Genomic DNA, 16,260 nt, shown 5'->3' on the forward strand with positions numbered 1-16,260 from the left:
GCTGGCTCATTTTTTATGATGGCAATTTGCATATATTCCAGAATGTTATGAAGAGCGATCAGATGAATTGCAAATACAAAGTCCCTCTTCGCCATGAAAATGAACTTAATCCCATAAAAAACATTTCCACTGAATTTGTGAAGAAGACTTCAGGACGCCCAAGAAAGTCCAGCAAGCGCCAGGATCGTCTCCTACAGTTGATTGAGCTGCGGGATCGGGGCACCACCAGTGCAGAGCTTGCTCAGGAATGGCAGCAGGCAGGTGTGGGTACATCTGCACACACAGTGAGGAGAAGACTTTTGGAGGATGGCCTGGTGTCAAGAAGGGCAGCAAAGAAGCCACTTCTCTCCAGGAAAAACATCAGGGACAGACTGATATTCTGCAAAAGCTACAAGGATGGGACTGCTGAGGACTGGGGTGAAGTCATTTTCTCTGATGAATCCCCTTTCTGATTGTTTGTGGTACCCAGAAAAAACCTTGTCCAGAGAAGAAAAGGTGAGCGCTACCATCAGTCCTATGTCATGCCACCAGTAAAGCCTCCTGAGACCATTCATGTGTGGGGTTGCCTCTCAGCCAAGGTAGTTGGGCTCACTCACAATTTTGCCTAAGAACACATCAATGAATAAAGAATGGTCCAAAAATATTTTCCGAGAGGAACTTCTCCCTATCATCCAAAGCTGTTTAGTGAGGAACAATGCCTTTTCCAGAATGATGGAGCACCTTGCCATAAGGCAAAAGTCATAACTAAGTGGTTGAGGAACAAAACATCAAAATTTTGGGTCCATGGCCAGGAAACTCCCCAGATCTTAATCCCATTGAGAACTTGTGGTCAATCCTCAAAAGTCGGGTGTCATGGGCTTGCAATAGTGTTTGGCAGCTTACCTGCTCCTTCATGTCTACACTAGAGGCCAGATTCCCCTTCTGGCTCCTTTTTATCATCTCTCCTTCCTGTTCGGCCCCACCCCAGGCCATCACAGGAAGTCTATATTAACCAGTGCCCTGCAGGTCTGCTTTGCCGTTCAACAGTGTTTGTTAGTTGTTTCCTGTCTGCCGTGTGCTTGATCTACCTTTCTGTGTACCGACTTTGGCTTGTCTCTGACTACTCCTGTTTGCCTGTGACCATGATCTTTGGCCTGTCCCTTGGTTACCCTCGTCTGCCTGTTGCCCCGACCTCGGCTTACCCATCTCTATCCCTTGTGTCCTGAGTGGCTGCTTCCCCTCTCTCCCTATGGAGCGTGACCCGGGGGACCCCGGGGGCCACGACCTGGGCCCAGCTGCAGCCAAGTCCATCTCCCCACTAGAGGCTCTTTTGAACATCTGATGGGTCTTACACTCCGCGCCCTGGGTAATCTTGGGCTCACGTTCCGGTCCATCCGCAGCAATCAGCTATCGGGTTCGCTACCTTGCGCTGCGCCCCTGCCTCCAACAGGGTGCAGTTGTCACCTGGCCACAGGTGACCTGACATCGGGTGAACAAAAAAAAAAAAAAACTCAACAAATTCTGACAAACTCCAATCATTGATTATGGAAGAATGGGCGGCCATCAGTCAGGATGTGGCCCAGAAGTTGAGTGACACCATGCCAGGCAGAATTGCAGAGGTCTTGAAAAAGAAGGGTCAACACTGCAAATATTGACTCTTTGCATAATCTTCATGTCATTGTCAATAAAAGCCTTGGACGCTTATGAAATTCTTATAATTATAATTCCGTATCCCATAGTAACATCTGACAAAAAGATCTAAAAACACTGAGGAAGCAGACTTTGTGAAAATTATTATTTGTGTCATCCTCAAAACTTTTGGCCACGGCTGTGCTCATGAAGCAATCACAGTGACGAGGAGTTATAATGGGTGCCGTGGACACATTTGGGCTGTAACATGTTCCAGAAATTTGCGAATTTCAGCCCAATTTTTTTTCTCATACAACAAGCAGAATCAGCCAAAAGAACATAGACGGGTTTCGGCTAAATATGGACTCTTTTTTTTTTTTTTTTTCCTTAAATGCAGCCAGCGTGTTCCAGCTTAGCAGAAAATGTATAAAATAATGGAAACCATGCGCAGGTAATCCTCGGCGCTGGGGAGCGAGCAGCACACTGCGTCCATTGTCTCAGTGCAAGATGATATGTCATAGGGATTAGGCAGACTAATATATTCAGCAATCTCTCTCTAAGGCATTAAGGCAGAAAAAAAAGACATTATTGCTTTGTGAGTGAGGCTGCGGAATCGGGAGGGAAGGAGGCCGCTCTGCTTCAGGTCTGTCCTAGGTATGGCGAGCCTGCAATCATCCAAAGATTGGGGAACTACAGGACCCAGCATGGGGTGGTCAACCCAGGACTCAGCAACTCTCTAGAGCCCTGGAGTCCAAACTGCATCCCGGGGGGCCACATGCGGCCCTCCTTATTGCCCTGTTGTAGCGCTGATCTCTAGCAATTTCGTGTAATGGATGTCCAGTCAATGTCTTCTTAAGCATGTCCCCAGTCTCCAACATCTCGTATAGCATGTCCGCAGTCTCTGACCTTCTATCATATCTGCAGTCTCTAACCATCTCCTGTAGTATGGTCCCAGCCTCTGACCATCTCGTGTATCATGTTCATAGTCTCTGACCATCTTGTGTAGCATAGCTACAGTCTCTGATCATCTCCTTTAGTATGTCCACAGTCTCTGACCGACTTCTTTTGTATGTCCTCAGTCTCTGACCATCTCCTGTAGTATGTCCTCAGTCTCTGACCATCTCGTGTATCATGTCCATAGCCTCTGACCCTCTCCTATATCATTTCTGCAGTCTTTGATCATCTCTTGTAATATGTCTGCAGTTTCTGACCATCTCTTATATCATGTCTGCAGTCTCTGACCATCTCTTGTATCATATCTGTAGACTCTGACCATCTCTTGTGTCATATCTGCAGTCTCTGACCATCTCTTGTATCATATCTGTAGTCTCTGACCATCTCTTGTGTCATATCTGCAGTCTCTGACCATCTCTTGTATCATATCTGCAGTCTCTGACCATCTCTAGTGTCATGTCTGCAGTCTCTGACCATCTTTTGTGTCATGTCTGCAGTCTTTGACCATCTCTTGTATCATGTCCGCAGTCTCTGACCATCTCTTGTATCATGTCTGCAGTCTCTGACCATCTTTTGTGTCATGTCTGCAGTCTTTGACCATCTCTTGTATCATGTCCGCAGTCTCTGACCATCTCTTGTATCATGTCGGCAGCCTCTGACCATCTCTTGTATCATGCCCATAGTCTCTGACTGACTGCTGTAGTATGTCCCCAGTCTCTGACCATCACTTGTAGCGCTGATCTCTAGCAGTTTTGTGTAATGGATGTCCAGTCAATGTCTTCTTAAGCATGTCCCCAGTCTCCAACATCTCGTATAGCATGTCCGCAGTCTCTGACCTTCTCTTCTATCATATCTGCAGTCTCTGACCATCTCCTGTAGTATGATCCCAGCCTCTGACCATCTCTTGTATCATGTTCATAGTCTCTGACCATCTTGTGTATCATAGTTACAGTCTCTGACCATCTCCTGTAGTATGTCCACAGTCTCTGACCATCTCCTGTAGTATGTACACAGTCTCTGACCGACTTCTGTAGTATGTCCCCAGTCTCTGACCATCTCCTATATAATTTCTGCAGTCTCTGTTCATCTCTTGTAATACTGTATGTCCGCAGTTTCTGACCATCCCTTGTATCATGTCTGCAGTCTCTGACCATCTCTTGTGTCATATGGGCAACCTCTGACCATCTCTTGTATCATGTCCACAGTCTTTGACCATCATAATGTATCATTTCTGCAGTCTCTGACCATCTCCTGTAGTATGTTCCCAGTCTCTGACCATCACTTGTATCATGTCTGCAGTCTCCGACTATTTCTTGTATCATGTTCTCAGTCTCTGATCATCTCTTGTATCATGTGTGCAACCTCTGACAATCTCTTGTATCATGCCCATAGTCTCTGGCCATCTGCTGTAGTATGTATTCAGTCTCTGACCACCTGTTGTATCATGTCCACAGTCTCTGACCATCTCTTGTATCATGTCCTCAGTCTCTGATCATCTTATGTATTATGTCTGCAGTCTCTGACCATCACTTGTATCATGTCTGCAGTCTCTGACCATCACTTGTATCATGTCTACAGTACCTGACCATCTATTGTATCATGTGTGCAACCTCTGACCATCTCCTGTATCATGTCTTCATTCTCTGACATTTCCTGTATCATGTCTGCAGTCTCTGACCATCTAATGTATCATGTCTGCAGTCTCTGAACATCTCTGTATCATGTCCTCAGTCTCTGACCATTTCTTCTGTTATACCCATAATTTTATCAGGGGTTTCACTTAAGGCCCCCCTTATTAAAAAAAAAGCTGACCACAACTGCTCTAGGGGATCACTGGAGTGTTTCACTTCTTTGTAGTCATGTTATTCCTTTGGCTTCAGCACTTTCTGAGTCGCTGACCTTGTACATGTATGCAAATAAGGAGTTCTGACTTTTATGCCCTGCATGCTTGTTCCAGGGCGGTGATTTGGAAGGAAGACATCAGCAGGAAACTTTCATTGTCACTAATGGCAGCCCATGTAGTTCTCATGCTCGTAGGGCCCATTTACTTCTTAAACGCATGTTATGTCGCATGGTGACGTGCCTTGAGTTAAGGCAGTCAGTTAAATTGAATGGGCTGCTAATGCACCCTATTGCGCTGAGGGTTGGATGGGACCATTTTTTTCCTCTGCTTTGCGGTGCTAAAATGTAGCTGCTTTGCCTTAGTGCATTGGGTGCTATTTAAAATGAATGGAACCTCAAAGCACAACAGGAAAAGGGAAAAGGCGAGCGCCACTGAGTCAGCTAAATATGCATGAAGCTTTATTGAGTACATGTGAAAAATAGCCCATAAAACTCCAATGCGTTTCAGGCCTTAGCAATGACCTCAGCCTAATGGCTGAAACGCGTTGGCATTTTTTTTTGGCTATTTTTCACCTGTATTTAATAAAGCTACATGTATTTTTAGGCGACCCAGTGGCACTCGCCTTTTCATGATTGTTTTTGAAGGTTGTGGAGTGCCCTGTGCTTGAAGTGGATGATTTCTATCAGCGGGTAGCAAATCAGTCACAGCTGTTGCATTGCACTAACACATGTTACATGCTATGTAAATGGACCCTTAAAATCCCTTCAAAGGATTCTGTCCTGGGAGAATCATAGTGGATGCCATTGCTGTGCTCTCCTCTTTAGAATGCTAGTTCCCTGGCTGTCACATTGATGCTTTGGTTTCAGTGCCTTCTGAGTCGCTGATCTGAAACAACTTTCACAATAAGAGATTCCGACACTTTTCTGACACCTATTGACAACAGGTATGTTCCGAATGTGTGTTACAAATGTAGTTTAGCCAGACGCAGCCAGGACAATAGCATTTTCTTCAGGAGGCCAGCAATGGCAGCCAAAATGTCAAAATATTTTTTTCTGGAATGAGTGTATGTAAAATATTATATTCTTATACAGTAAATAAATTGCAGAGCAAACCCTCACTAACATCGGCAGCTGCATGCACTGTAAAGTTATTCATCCTTAAATTACAGCAGATACACTGAAGTCTGTGACAAACTCCTTCAGGACAGATGACTGCAGGCTAGCCTCTTGCCTACTGACTATGGCTTTTAAGGGAACACTACTCTTATGTGTAAGTCACCCTGTGTCTATTAGGGGCACAGGGTGCCTGAGAAAATGATGGAAAACTTATTAATGGACATTGCGAATATGGTTTTGGATTACTTCAAATGGGACAGTAATATTTATCCACAATATCCCTCAAGAAATCTATGATACATTAATTCCACTGTATCAGAATGATAGAATGTTGTATGAGGTTTGCCTCATAGACTGTTGTAGACCGTTGCCATGAAGTCTGTGACTTCTGAATAATCAAAGCATTGCTTAGATGTGAATTTCAAGTACTTCAATGTAGGAGACGGGGACAGTCTGCGACTGGGGGTGTTCTGCTATTGTCTGTTTAATAAAGTGTTCTGTGTTTATACGTAGGGTAATGTGCAATGTACTTTGTTTTAGCCTTGTTGCAGTGCTGAGTTAATTAGCATGTTAATTATAACATTGTCCAGGTCTGGATTTCCATTCACCTATTGTTTCTGTCCAGATGGCTACTTAATTAGCTCAGGTTAATTATGTTTCTGTATGCAATTTCATCTGCATATGCTAATGTAATCAGGCTCACCTGACCTGGTGTGGTATATATTGTGTGTGAGTTTGTTCAATAAATGTTCCAGATCTTATACAAGCTAAGTTGTCGGCTAGACTTGTATATTGCGGCGATAATATCTGATATCTACTGTATGTTCAAGACTGAGTGAAGCGGTATTCTGACGGAAGCACACAAGAACATTGTGGATCACGGTTCCGTTAAAAAGTATTTTCTCCCAGCAGCTCAGATCACCCTTTAACCCCTTCCATCAAAGACTCAGCAGCTAAGCTCATCCTTCTCTAATCTACCAATGGTGACTCAGCAGCTCAGCTCACCCTTGCCTCCCCCTCCTCAGAACAGTGACTCAGCAGCTACACTCATCCGCTACACTCTACCAACAGTGACTCAGCAGCCCAGCAACCCCTGCTCCCCCCCCCCTCACATCAGTGACAGTTCATCTTACCCTACCCCACCCTTACAGAACTAATTAACAGCCCCTCACCCAAATGTGACTCAGAAGCTCAGCTCACCCTACTCCCCCCTCACCCAGCAGTGACTCAGAAGCTCAGCCCACCCTGCTCCCCCCCCTCCCAACAGGGACTCAGAAGTTCAGTTCACCCTGCTCCCTCCTCACCAACAGTGACTCAGAAGCTCAGCTTACCTTGCTCCCACCCCCTCACCCAACAGTGATTTAGAAGCTCAGCTTACCTTGCTCCCACTCCCTCACCCAGCAGTGACTCAGAAGCTCAGCTTACCTTGCTCCCACTCCCTCACCCAGCAGTGACTCAGAAGCTCAGCTCACTGCTCCCCCCCCCTCACAGCAGTAACTAGCAGCTCATCACACCCTGCTCCCTCCTCCCAGCAGTGACTCAGAAGCTCAGCTCACCCCGTTCCCCCCTCATCCAACAGTGACTCAGAAGATCAGCTCACCCTGCTCCCCCCTCACCCAGCAGTGACACAGCAGCTCAGCTCCCCCCCTCACAGCAGTAACTAGCAGCTCATCTTACTATGCTCCCCCCTCCCAGAAGTGACCCAGAAGCTCAGCTCACCCTGCTTTCCTCACCAGCAGTGACTCAGAAGCTCAACCCATCCCAGCAGTAACTAGCAGCTCATCTCACCCTGATCCCCCCTCCCAGCAGTGACCCAGAAGCTCAGCTGACTGTCCCCCCCCCAGCAGTAAGTAGCAGCTCATCTCACCCTGATCCCCCCTCCCAGCAGTGACCCAGAATCTCAGCTCCCCCCTCCCAGCACATAGACTGATAATTCTAGTTGCCTGAACATCATGTTGATCCTTTGGCTTTTACCCTTATCTGGGTTTCTGACCCGGAACAAATATGCAGAACAGGAATTCCAACTTTTCCTGGATAGGTGATTGAGTAATTCCAGAGGCTGCCAGGTAACTTGCATTTTTAAAGGAGGTTTGCACGGGCAGAGTGCCAGGGCTCAACATAATAAAGCCGCCTTAGAATTTTCCTGAGTCAGCTGTGAGCTGCACTGGGCTCTAGCAGGCTCTAGTAGTAACACTGTGGTTGGGGGGATTGAAGGGACCTCGGTGCACCGGGACAGTAAAGCTCTGATTTTTGCTCTTCTCTTTTGCAGCCGCCTGTAATGCCGGCATTTGTTTCAATGGAGGAAATTGTGTGGAAGGATCGTCCCAGCGATGTCTCTGTCCCTCTGGATTTCAAGGACCGCGCTGCCAGTACGGTAGGTGACACACAGTGTACTTATATATCACAGCTTCCTAAACACTAGGAGGTTGTGTCATTTCCTCACATGCTCTGCACTCTGGGAGTGCTTTTGTTTTCCTGGATGCACATGCGGCATGCAGCACTTTCTCTCCCTCTGCACAGTGCAACTCACCTGGAGACTCACTCACATCCTCTGTGGTTGTTAAGGAATACACACTATTGTCAAAAGTATTGGGACACCTGCCTTTACACACAAATTAACTTTAATGGCATCCCAGTCTTAGTCCGTAGGGTTCAATATTGAGTTGGCCCACCCTTTGCAGCTATAACAGCTTCAACTCATCTGGGAAGGCTGTCCACAAGGTTTAGGAGTGTGTCTATGGGAATGTTTGACCATTCTTCCAGAAGCGTAGAAGGAAAAGGAATTGGGAGGGGCGTATGTAGGGGACTTTTTAACAGGGTGCCAACATGAAACAATGTATTAGAAGCATGTAATATAAAAAATATGTAATTTTTATTGAGAAAACAAATAATTAAAAGATGTAAACTGTATTTCGACAGAGAAATCAGTATTACAGCAGAAATTGGTTTATAAAATCATATGCGTGTTGACATTACAATTGCATAAATACAGTACATTGTATTCTACACAGGGGTCTTTTCATAGCAGTTTGTAGACCCTATTACCAGCCAGAAGAATGTCCTGGTTAGCGTCTGTGTAGAGATGAGTGGTGCCCAGAACTGTAGCCCGACATGTTTCGCGGCAAAAGCCGCTTCCTCAGGGGCAGTTGAGGGATTGCACAAACATCAATACAATAACTGAGAAGAAGGCAATTATCTGCACCGCAAGCCTGGAGTCAGGACCGCAAGGTAGGTATGTCCCCCCCGGGGGCGAGCACGGGAGCCAACCAAAAACAAAGCGGTTATTCAAACAGGTCTAAGTCTAAGTCGCTTGGAATGATCTCTTGAGGGCAGGGATCGGGGTAGTGGAGACCAAGTTCCCAGAGGAGGAACCAAAGCGGTCCGTAACACGGCCAAATAGGGAAGGTGCCAAAATGGCGTCCTCCGTGGCTGGTGTTGGTGGAAACAGCGTCTCCCGTCCCTGCTGATGCATCAGCAGGGACGGGAGACGCTGTTTCCACCAACACCAGCCACGGAGGACGCCATTTTGGCACCTTCCCTATTTGGCCGTGTTACGGACCGCTTTGGTTCCTCCTCTGGGAACTTGGTCTCCACTACCCCGATCCCTGCCCTCAAGAGATCATTCCAAGCGACTTAGACTTAGACCTGTTTGAATAACCGCTTTGTTTTTGGTTGGCTCCCGTGCTCGCCCCCGGGGGGGACATACCTACCTTGCGGTCCTGACTCCAGGCTTGCGGTGCAGATAATTGCCTTCTTCTCAGTTATTGTATTGATGTTTGTGCAATCCCTCAACTGCCCCTGAGGAAGCGGCTTTTGCCGCGAAACATGTCGGGCTACAGTTCTGGGCACCACTCATCTCTACACAGACGCTAACCAGGACATTCTTCTGGCTGGTAATAGGGTCTACAAACTGCTATGAAAAGACCCCTGTGTAGAATACAATGTACTGTATTTATGCAATTGTAATGTCAACACGCATATGATTTTATAAACCAATTTCTGCTGTAATACTGATTTCTCTGTCGAAATACAGTTTACATCTTTTAATTATTTGTTTTCTCAATAAAAATTACATATTTTTTATATTACATGCTTCTAATACATTGTTTCATGTTGGCACCCTGTTAAAAAGTCCCCTACATACGCCCCTCCCAATTCCTTTTCCTTCTACGCATTATTTGGGACGTGGTGCCTTTTCTTCCTTTCTTTATGCAATCTTTAAATTTGGGTCTGTTCCTTTGTTTGTATTCTTCCAGAAGCGCATTTGTGAGGTCAGGCACTGATGTTAGATGAGAAGACCTGGACCGCAGTCTAGGGATCGACCGATTATCGGCAAAGCCGATATATCGGGGGCCGATATGCACTTTCCCCGATATATCGGAATCGGCCCCTGAGGTGACCGATATTGCCGATATTTCGGGAAAGTGCTTGTACCGGAGTGATGCCTGCAGCTAGAGGCATCACCCCGGTACCGGCGTCCATAGCCGACGGTTGACTGTCTTGTAATGACAACCGATGCGGCTGAGCAGCCACTCAGCTGTCATTACAAGGAGCGGGAGGGGAGACCCAGGCAACCAGCCTGCATGGCCGCTGAAGAGAAGATTCGATCAAAGCCGCATTCGGCTCTAATCGGGTCTCCATGCAAAAACCCGAAAGTAATGTCATGACATCACTTCCGGGTACTCGGCACCAAATTCAATATAATGACAGCATTCAAAACAGCCAAACTTGGGGTTTTGAATGCTTTTAAGTGCATAGGAGGGGGTTGGGGTCTTTTAGACCCCCAGATCCCTCCACAAGAGTACCTGTCAAAAAAAATAAAACACTTTTAATGTACAAAAATATCGCCGATCACTATCACAGTCTCTGCTCTAACTCATCCCAAAGGTGTTCTATTGGGTTGAGATCAGGACTCTGTGCAGGCCAGTGAAGTTCCTCCACCCCAAACTCGCTCATCCATGTCTTTATGGACCTTGCTTTGTGCACTGGTGAGCAGTCATGTTGGAACAGGAAGGGGCAATCCCCAAACTGTTCCCACAAAGTTGGGAGCATGAAATTACCCAAAATGTCTTGGTATGCTGACGCCTTAAGAGTTCCCTTCACTGGAACTAAGGGGCCAAGCCCAACCCCTGAAAAAACAACCCCACACCATAATCCCCCCTCCACCAAATGATTTGGACCAGTGCACAAAGCAAAGTCCATAAGGAAATGGATGCGCGAGTTTTGGGTGGAGGAACTTGAGTCCTGACCTCAACCTGATAGAATACCATAAGGATGAATTAGAGCAGAGACTGCCAGCCAGGCCTTCTCATACAACATCAATGCCTGACCTCACAAATGCGCTTCTGGAAGAATGGTCAAACATTCCCATAGACACACTCCTAAACCTTGTGGACAGCCTTCCCAGAAGGGTTGAAGCTGTTATAGCAGCAAAGGGTGGGCCAACTCAATATTGAACCCTACAGACTAAGACTGGGATGCCATTAAAGTTCATGTGTGTGTAAAGGCAGGTGTCCCAATACTTTTGACAATATAGTGTATTTAAACAAAAGTTTTCCTGCACTTTTATAAAGCACATGCCTGCATCACATATACGAGGCAAGAGTTAAACCTCCTCAAACTCTGTTTGCCTTTTTTTTTTATATTAAATGAAAATCTGGCAGATTATTTTTCCAGATAGGTGAAGTCAACATTATAGACAATTATAGTTTCCTTTCTCGTTTCAATTTACATTTCAATTTGATGATATCAAATGTGCGTGAAGATGGAAAAATGGTTGCTCTGCATTCGTGAGTCGTGTTGACACTAAAGGATTCTGTCACAACACAAACACACATTGCATATTTTATTTACGTGTGGACTGCCGAGGCGGGTATGTGAATGGTCTTAAAGATGCCATCTTTCTTTGTGATTTGTGATGGGAACCCTGAGAAGGGACATTTGGCACTACAGTAAACTAAAGTTATTAATATTTTTCCACTGCTGTGATTGTTCTTACATACATAGTTACATAGTTTGTGAGGTTGAAAAAAGACATCAGTCCATCCAGTTCAACCTATGATGTGTGTGTGTGTTTGCTGTTAACCGTACATTGTATACTCCTGTATGTTGTACATTGTATACTCCTGTATGTTGTACATTGTATACCCCTGTATGTTGTACATTGTATACCCCTGTATGTTGTACATTGTATACCCCTGTATGTTGTACATTGTATACCCCTGTATGTTGTACATTATATACCCCTGTATGTTGTACATTATATACCCCTGCATGTTGTACATTGTATACCCCTGTATGTTGTACATTGTATACCCCTGTATGTTGTACATTGTATACCCCTGTATGTTGTACATTGTATACCCCTGTATGTTGTGGTCTTTAAGGTGCCCATCTAATAGTTTTTTGAAACTATCGATGCTCCCTGCTGATACGACTGCTTGTGGAAGAGAATTCCACATCCTTACTGCTCTGACAGTGAAGAACCCCTTACGTATTTTAAGGCTAAACCATTTTTCCTCTAGTTTTAGTGAGTGGCCACGTGTCTTATTATATTCCCTTCCTCTAAAAAGTTTGTTCCTTATGCTAGGGTCACCAGTCCAGTATTTGTACATTGATATCATATCCCCCCTCAATCGTCTCTTCTCCAGAGAGAATAGGTTCAGTGCTTGTAGTCTTTCCTCATAGCTGATGTCCTCCATTCCCCTAATTATTTTTGTTGCCCTTCTCTGGACTTTCTCCAGTTCCAGCACATCCTTCCTGAGGACCGGTGCCCAGAACTGGACAGAATACTCCAGCTGTGGCCGGACCAGAGTCTTGTAGAGTGGGAGAATAATCTCTTTATTTCTGGAGTGAATCCCCTTTTTATACATCCCAGTATTTTGTTGGCTTTGCTTGCAGCGGCTTGGCATTGCATGCCACTGCCAAGCCTGTTGTCCACCAGTACCCCCAGATAGAGGAGGCAGCTGCTTTCTCTCTTAAAGTCTTTCAAACCTTGGGGAATGCAGGGCACGTTGCCCTACAGAGAGGCACTGTGTGGTGGCAGCTTTGCAAGTAAGAACTTGATCCTCCTTTTGGAGGATCTAGGCACAAGGTCCAAATTTCCTGATAGGGTCTTTGAAGGTTCTCATCTATGGTCATGGTATAACTAGTAGCGGTTATTCACAATCAATTGGTATTGGTATAAAATGTTATGTAAGGGAAATATTATGAAAAAATTGAATCAACCCAACATTTACTTCCACGAGGCAAGGTGAGGTCCTCACCCCAGGGTGTCCGGGTTGACACCAAGGCAGTAAAAGTATAGTTCTCTCAGGATGAGACTAAGAATTTACGTTACCCATTATGTAGAGAAGGTTGCTGTTGGTGGGAAACTAAAATAAGCAGCACAGACCTACTGCTAAGACAGGAGGAAGTTTTCAGGTAGCAGATATAATGAGGAGTAGGCCTCAAGTAGACCATTTATAATGTGATGTTGACAAAAGGCCTTTATAAATTAGAGTGGAAAAGGGAAGAAGAGTACTTGTTGGCATAAGAAGCCAAACTTTCTATTCTTGTACTGATCTAGGAACACAAAAGGAAGAATTTGTGTTAGATTACCCTCTGGCAGGTGACACAGACTGTCCCAGGGTGCAGAATCTAACTATCAGTTGGTCTTTACCAGAGCTCCTTATGGAGTAGATGGGTCAGAAACCCTAGTGGCCCTTGGAACTCTTTGCTGCAACTGGCACCAAGTTGCTGCCCCTAGGATTGGCCCATAAGGGTACAAATGGTAAAGTATGCCTATGGTGTGGAAACCGGAGATCAGACCACATATAGGATCAAGCAGGGGTCTTGGCAGGCAGCCCCCGACATTGGCCATTATGATGTAAGTGGTAAAGAAGAGCTATGGTATGGAGACAGTTGACCAGAGCACAGTCAGGATCAAGCAAGGGTCTTGGCAGCTGACCAGTGGGATTTCCCCATAAAGGTGTAAATGGTAAAGTAGGCCATGGTATGGAGACAGTTGATCAGAGCACAGTCAGGATCGAGCAAGGGTCTTGGCAGGTGACCATCAGGATTTCCCCATAAAGGTGTAAATGGTAAAGTAGGCCTATGGTGTGGAGACAGGAGATCAGAGAACAGACAGGATCAAGCAGGGGTCTTGGCAAGCAGCCTTCAACATTGGCCATTAAGATGTAAGTGGTAAAGAAGAGCCATGGTATGGAGACAGTTGATCAGAGCACAGTCAGGATCCAGCAAGGGTCTTGGCAGGTGACCAGTGGGATTTCCCCATAAAGGTGTAAATGGTAAAGTAGGCCATGGTATGGAGACAGTTGACCAGAGCACAGTCAGGATCAAGCAAGGGTCTTGGCAGGTGATCAGTGGGATTTCTCCATAAAGGTGTAAATGGTAAAGTAGGCCTATGGTGTGGAGACAGGAGATCAGAGAACAGACAGGATCAAGCAGGGGTCTTGGCAGGCAGCCCCCGACATTGGCCATTAAGATGTAAGTGGTAAAGAAGAGCTATGGTATGGAGACAGTTGATCAGAGCACAGTCAGTATCAAGCAAGGGTCTTGGCAGGTGAACTCTGGGATCGGCTCATAAGGGTGTAAGTTGAAAAAGTAGGGTTACGGTGTGGGGACAGGAGTCCAGAGTTCGGATGAGATTAAGTAGGGGTCTTGGCAGGGGGCAGAGAGAGAGAGAGGTCTATGGTATGGAGACAGGAGACCAAGCAGGGGTCTTGGCAGGTGGCAGGGAGAGAGGGCTATGGAATGGAGACAGAAGTCCAGACCACAGACAGGATCAAGCAAGAATCTTAGCAGGTGACCTCTCGGATTGGCCCATAAGGGTGTAAGTGGTAAAGTAGGACTACAGTGTGTGGAGACAGGAGACCAGAGCACACATGGGATCAATCAAGGGTCTTGATAGGCAGCTCCTGGGATTGGCTTTAGGGTGTAAGTGGTAAAGTAGGGTTACTGTGAAGAGGCAGGAGACCAGACTGCGGATGGGATGAAGCGGGGGTCTTGGCAGATGGCTAGGAGAGAGAGGTCAGACAGTATGGGTCAGCAACAGGTAGCTGGTAAACTAGGCTGGATAAGAGAGAGTAGTCAAAATCAGCCAGGGGTATTCTTTGAGTTCCATTGAAAGTACTGGCAGGGATTCTGCAAATACCATTGGAAGTACTGGCATAGATTCTGTGAGTTCCATTGGAAGATCTGGCAGGGATTTTGCAAATACCATTGGACGCACTGGCGTGAATTCTGTGAGATCCATTGGAAGTTCTGGCAGGGATTCTGCGAATATCATTGGAAGTACTGGCATGGAGTCTGTGAGTTCCATTGGAAGTTCTGGCAGGGATTCTGCGAATACCATTTAAAGTACTGGCAGCGGTTCTAAAAGTCCTGACAATGTATCTGGAAGTGTTGTAAAAATTTGATAGGCTGATGTTAATTTTTTTTATTAAGGCTATTATCTTTCAATATTAGGAAGATAATTTAAAGGTGACCTTATTTTCCCTAACCTAGGGAAAAACCAGTCTCCTTAACTGCTTTATGACCGCCCGCCGCAGTTATACTGCGGCAAGCAGCCGCTCCTTGGCAAACCGACGTAGCTATATGTCGGTCGCAAGCAGGAGGCTAGGGGGCGCTCGTCAGCTCCGATTGCCGCCTGACACCCTCGATCATTCCCCGCTGAGAGAGAAGAACGGTCAGATGTTGTAAACACATCCGACCGTTCTTCTCTCTGGAATGATCACAGAGCGCCTGTGATCCTTCTATATAGAATCACATGTCTCTATGGTCATTTCAGAAGCCACGCCCCCCACAGTTAGAATCACTCTCCTAGGCTCACATTTAACCCCTTGATCACCCACAGGGTTAACCCCTTCCCTCCCAATGGCATTATTACAGTAACAGTGCATATTTTTAGCACTGATTACTTTAGTAATGTCACTGGTCCCCCCAAAAGTGTCAAAAATGTCAGTCAAGGGTCCAATCTGTCCGCTGCAATGTCGCAGTCCCACAAAAAATCGCAGATTGCCGCCATTACTAGTAAAAAATCTTTCCAGTAGTTAGTAGACACAATCAATTTTGTGCAAACCAATCAAAATACGCTTATTGCGATTTTTTTTTTTTTTTTAGCAGAAAACAAATTGGCCTAAAATGTTAAAAAATTTATTTTAAATTTTTTTTGGGGAATGTTATATAGCAGAATGTGAAAAATATTGTTTTTTTTTATCAAAATTGTCGCTCTTTTTTTTTTTTGTTTATAGCGCAAAAAATAAAAATCGTACAGGTGATCAAATACCACCAAAAGAAAGCACTATTAGTGGGAAAAAAAGGACATAAATTTTATTTGGGTACAGCGTCGCATGACCGCGCAATTGTCAGTTAAAGTAACGCAGTACCGAATCGCAAACTACAGCCTGGTCATTAAGGGGGCAAATCCTTCCCGTCTTAAAGTGGTTAAAGCTGAGTTCCAGCCTAAAAATAAACTTTGCAGCATCAGTTAGCTTAAAAAAACCTGAAAAAGAATTGGATAATTAATATTTTTTTTTGTTTCACTTACCTTGTTTTTAACCACTTAAGCCCGAAGGATTTTCCTGCTAAACGACCAGGGGGTATTTTGCGATTCGGCACTGCGTGACTTTAACAGACAATTGCGCGGTCGTGCGACGCTGTATCTAAACAAATTTGGCGTCCTTTTTTTCCCACAAACAGAGCTTTCTTTTGGTGGTATTTGATCACCCGTGCGATTTT

General features: G+C 45.5%; 1 protein-coding gene across 1 annotated transcript in view; it reads left to right on the forward strand.

The window, feature by feature from the left end:
- The window catches only part of MEGF6 (multiple EGF like domains 6), a 559,396-nt gene that overhangs the window by 162,521 nt on the left and 380,615 nt on the right, over positions 1 to 16,260 (forward strand). Inside the window, exon 4 of the mRNA XM_082273280.1 lies at positions 7,790 to 7,894. Within this exon, the coding sequence (XP_082129406.1) occupies positions 7,790 to 7,894 (105 nt within the window). The remainder of the gene's footprint in view (positions 1 to 7,789; positions 7,895 to 16,260) is intronic.

Source organism: Pelophylax lessonae (assembly GCF_965119305.1).
Source record: "Pelophylax lessonae genome assembly, chromosome: 12".
Lineage (NCBI taxonomy): Eukaryota > Metazoa > Chordata > Amphibia > Anura > Ranidae > Pelophylax > Pelophylax lessonae.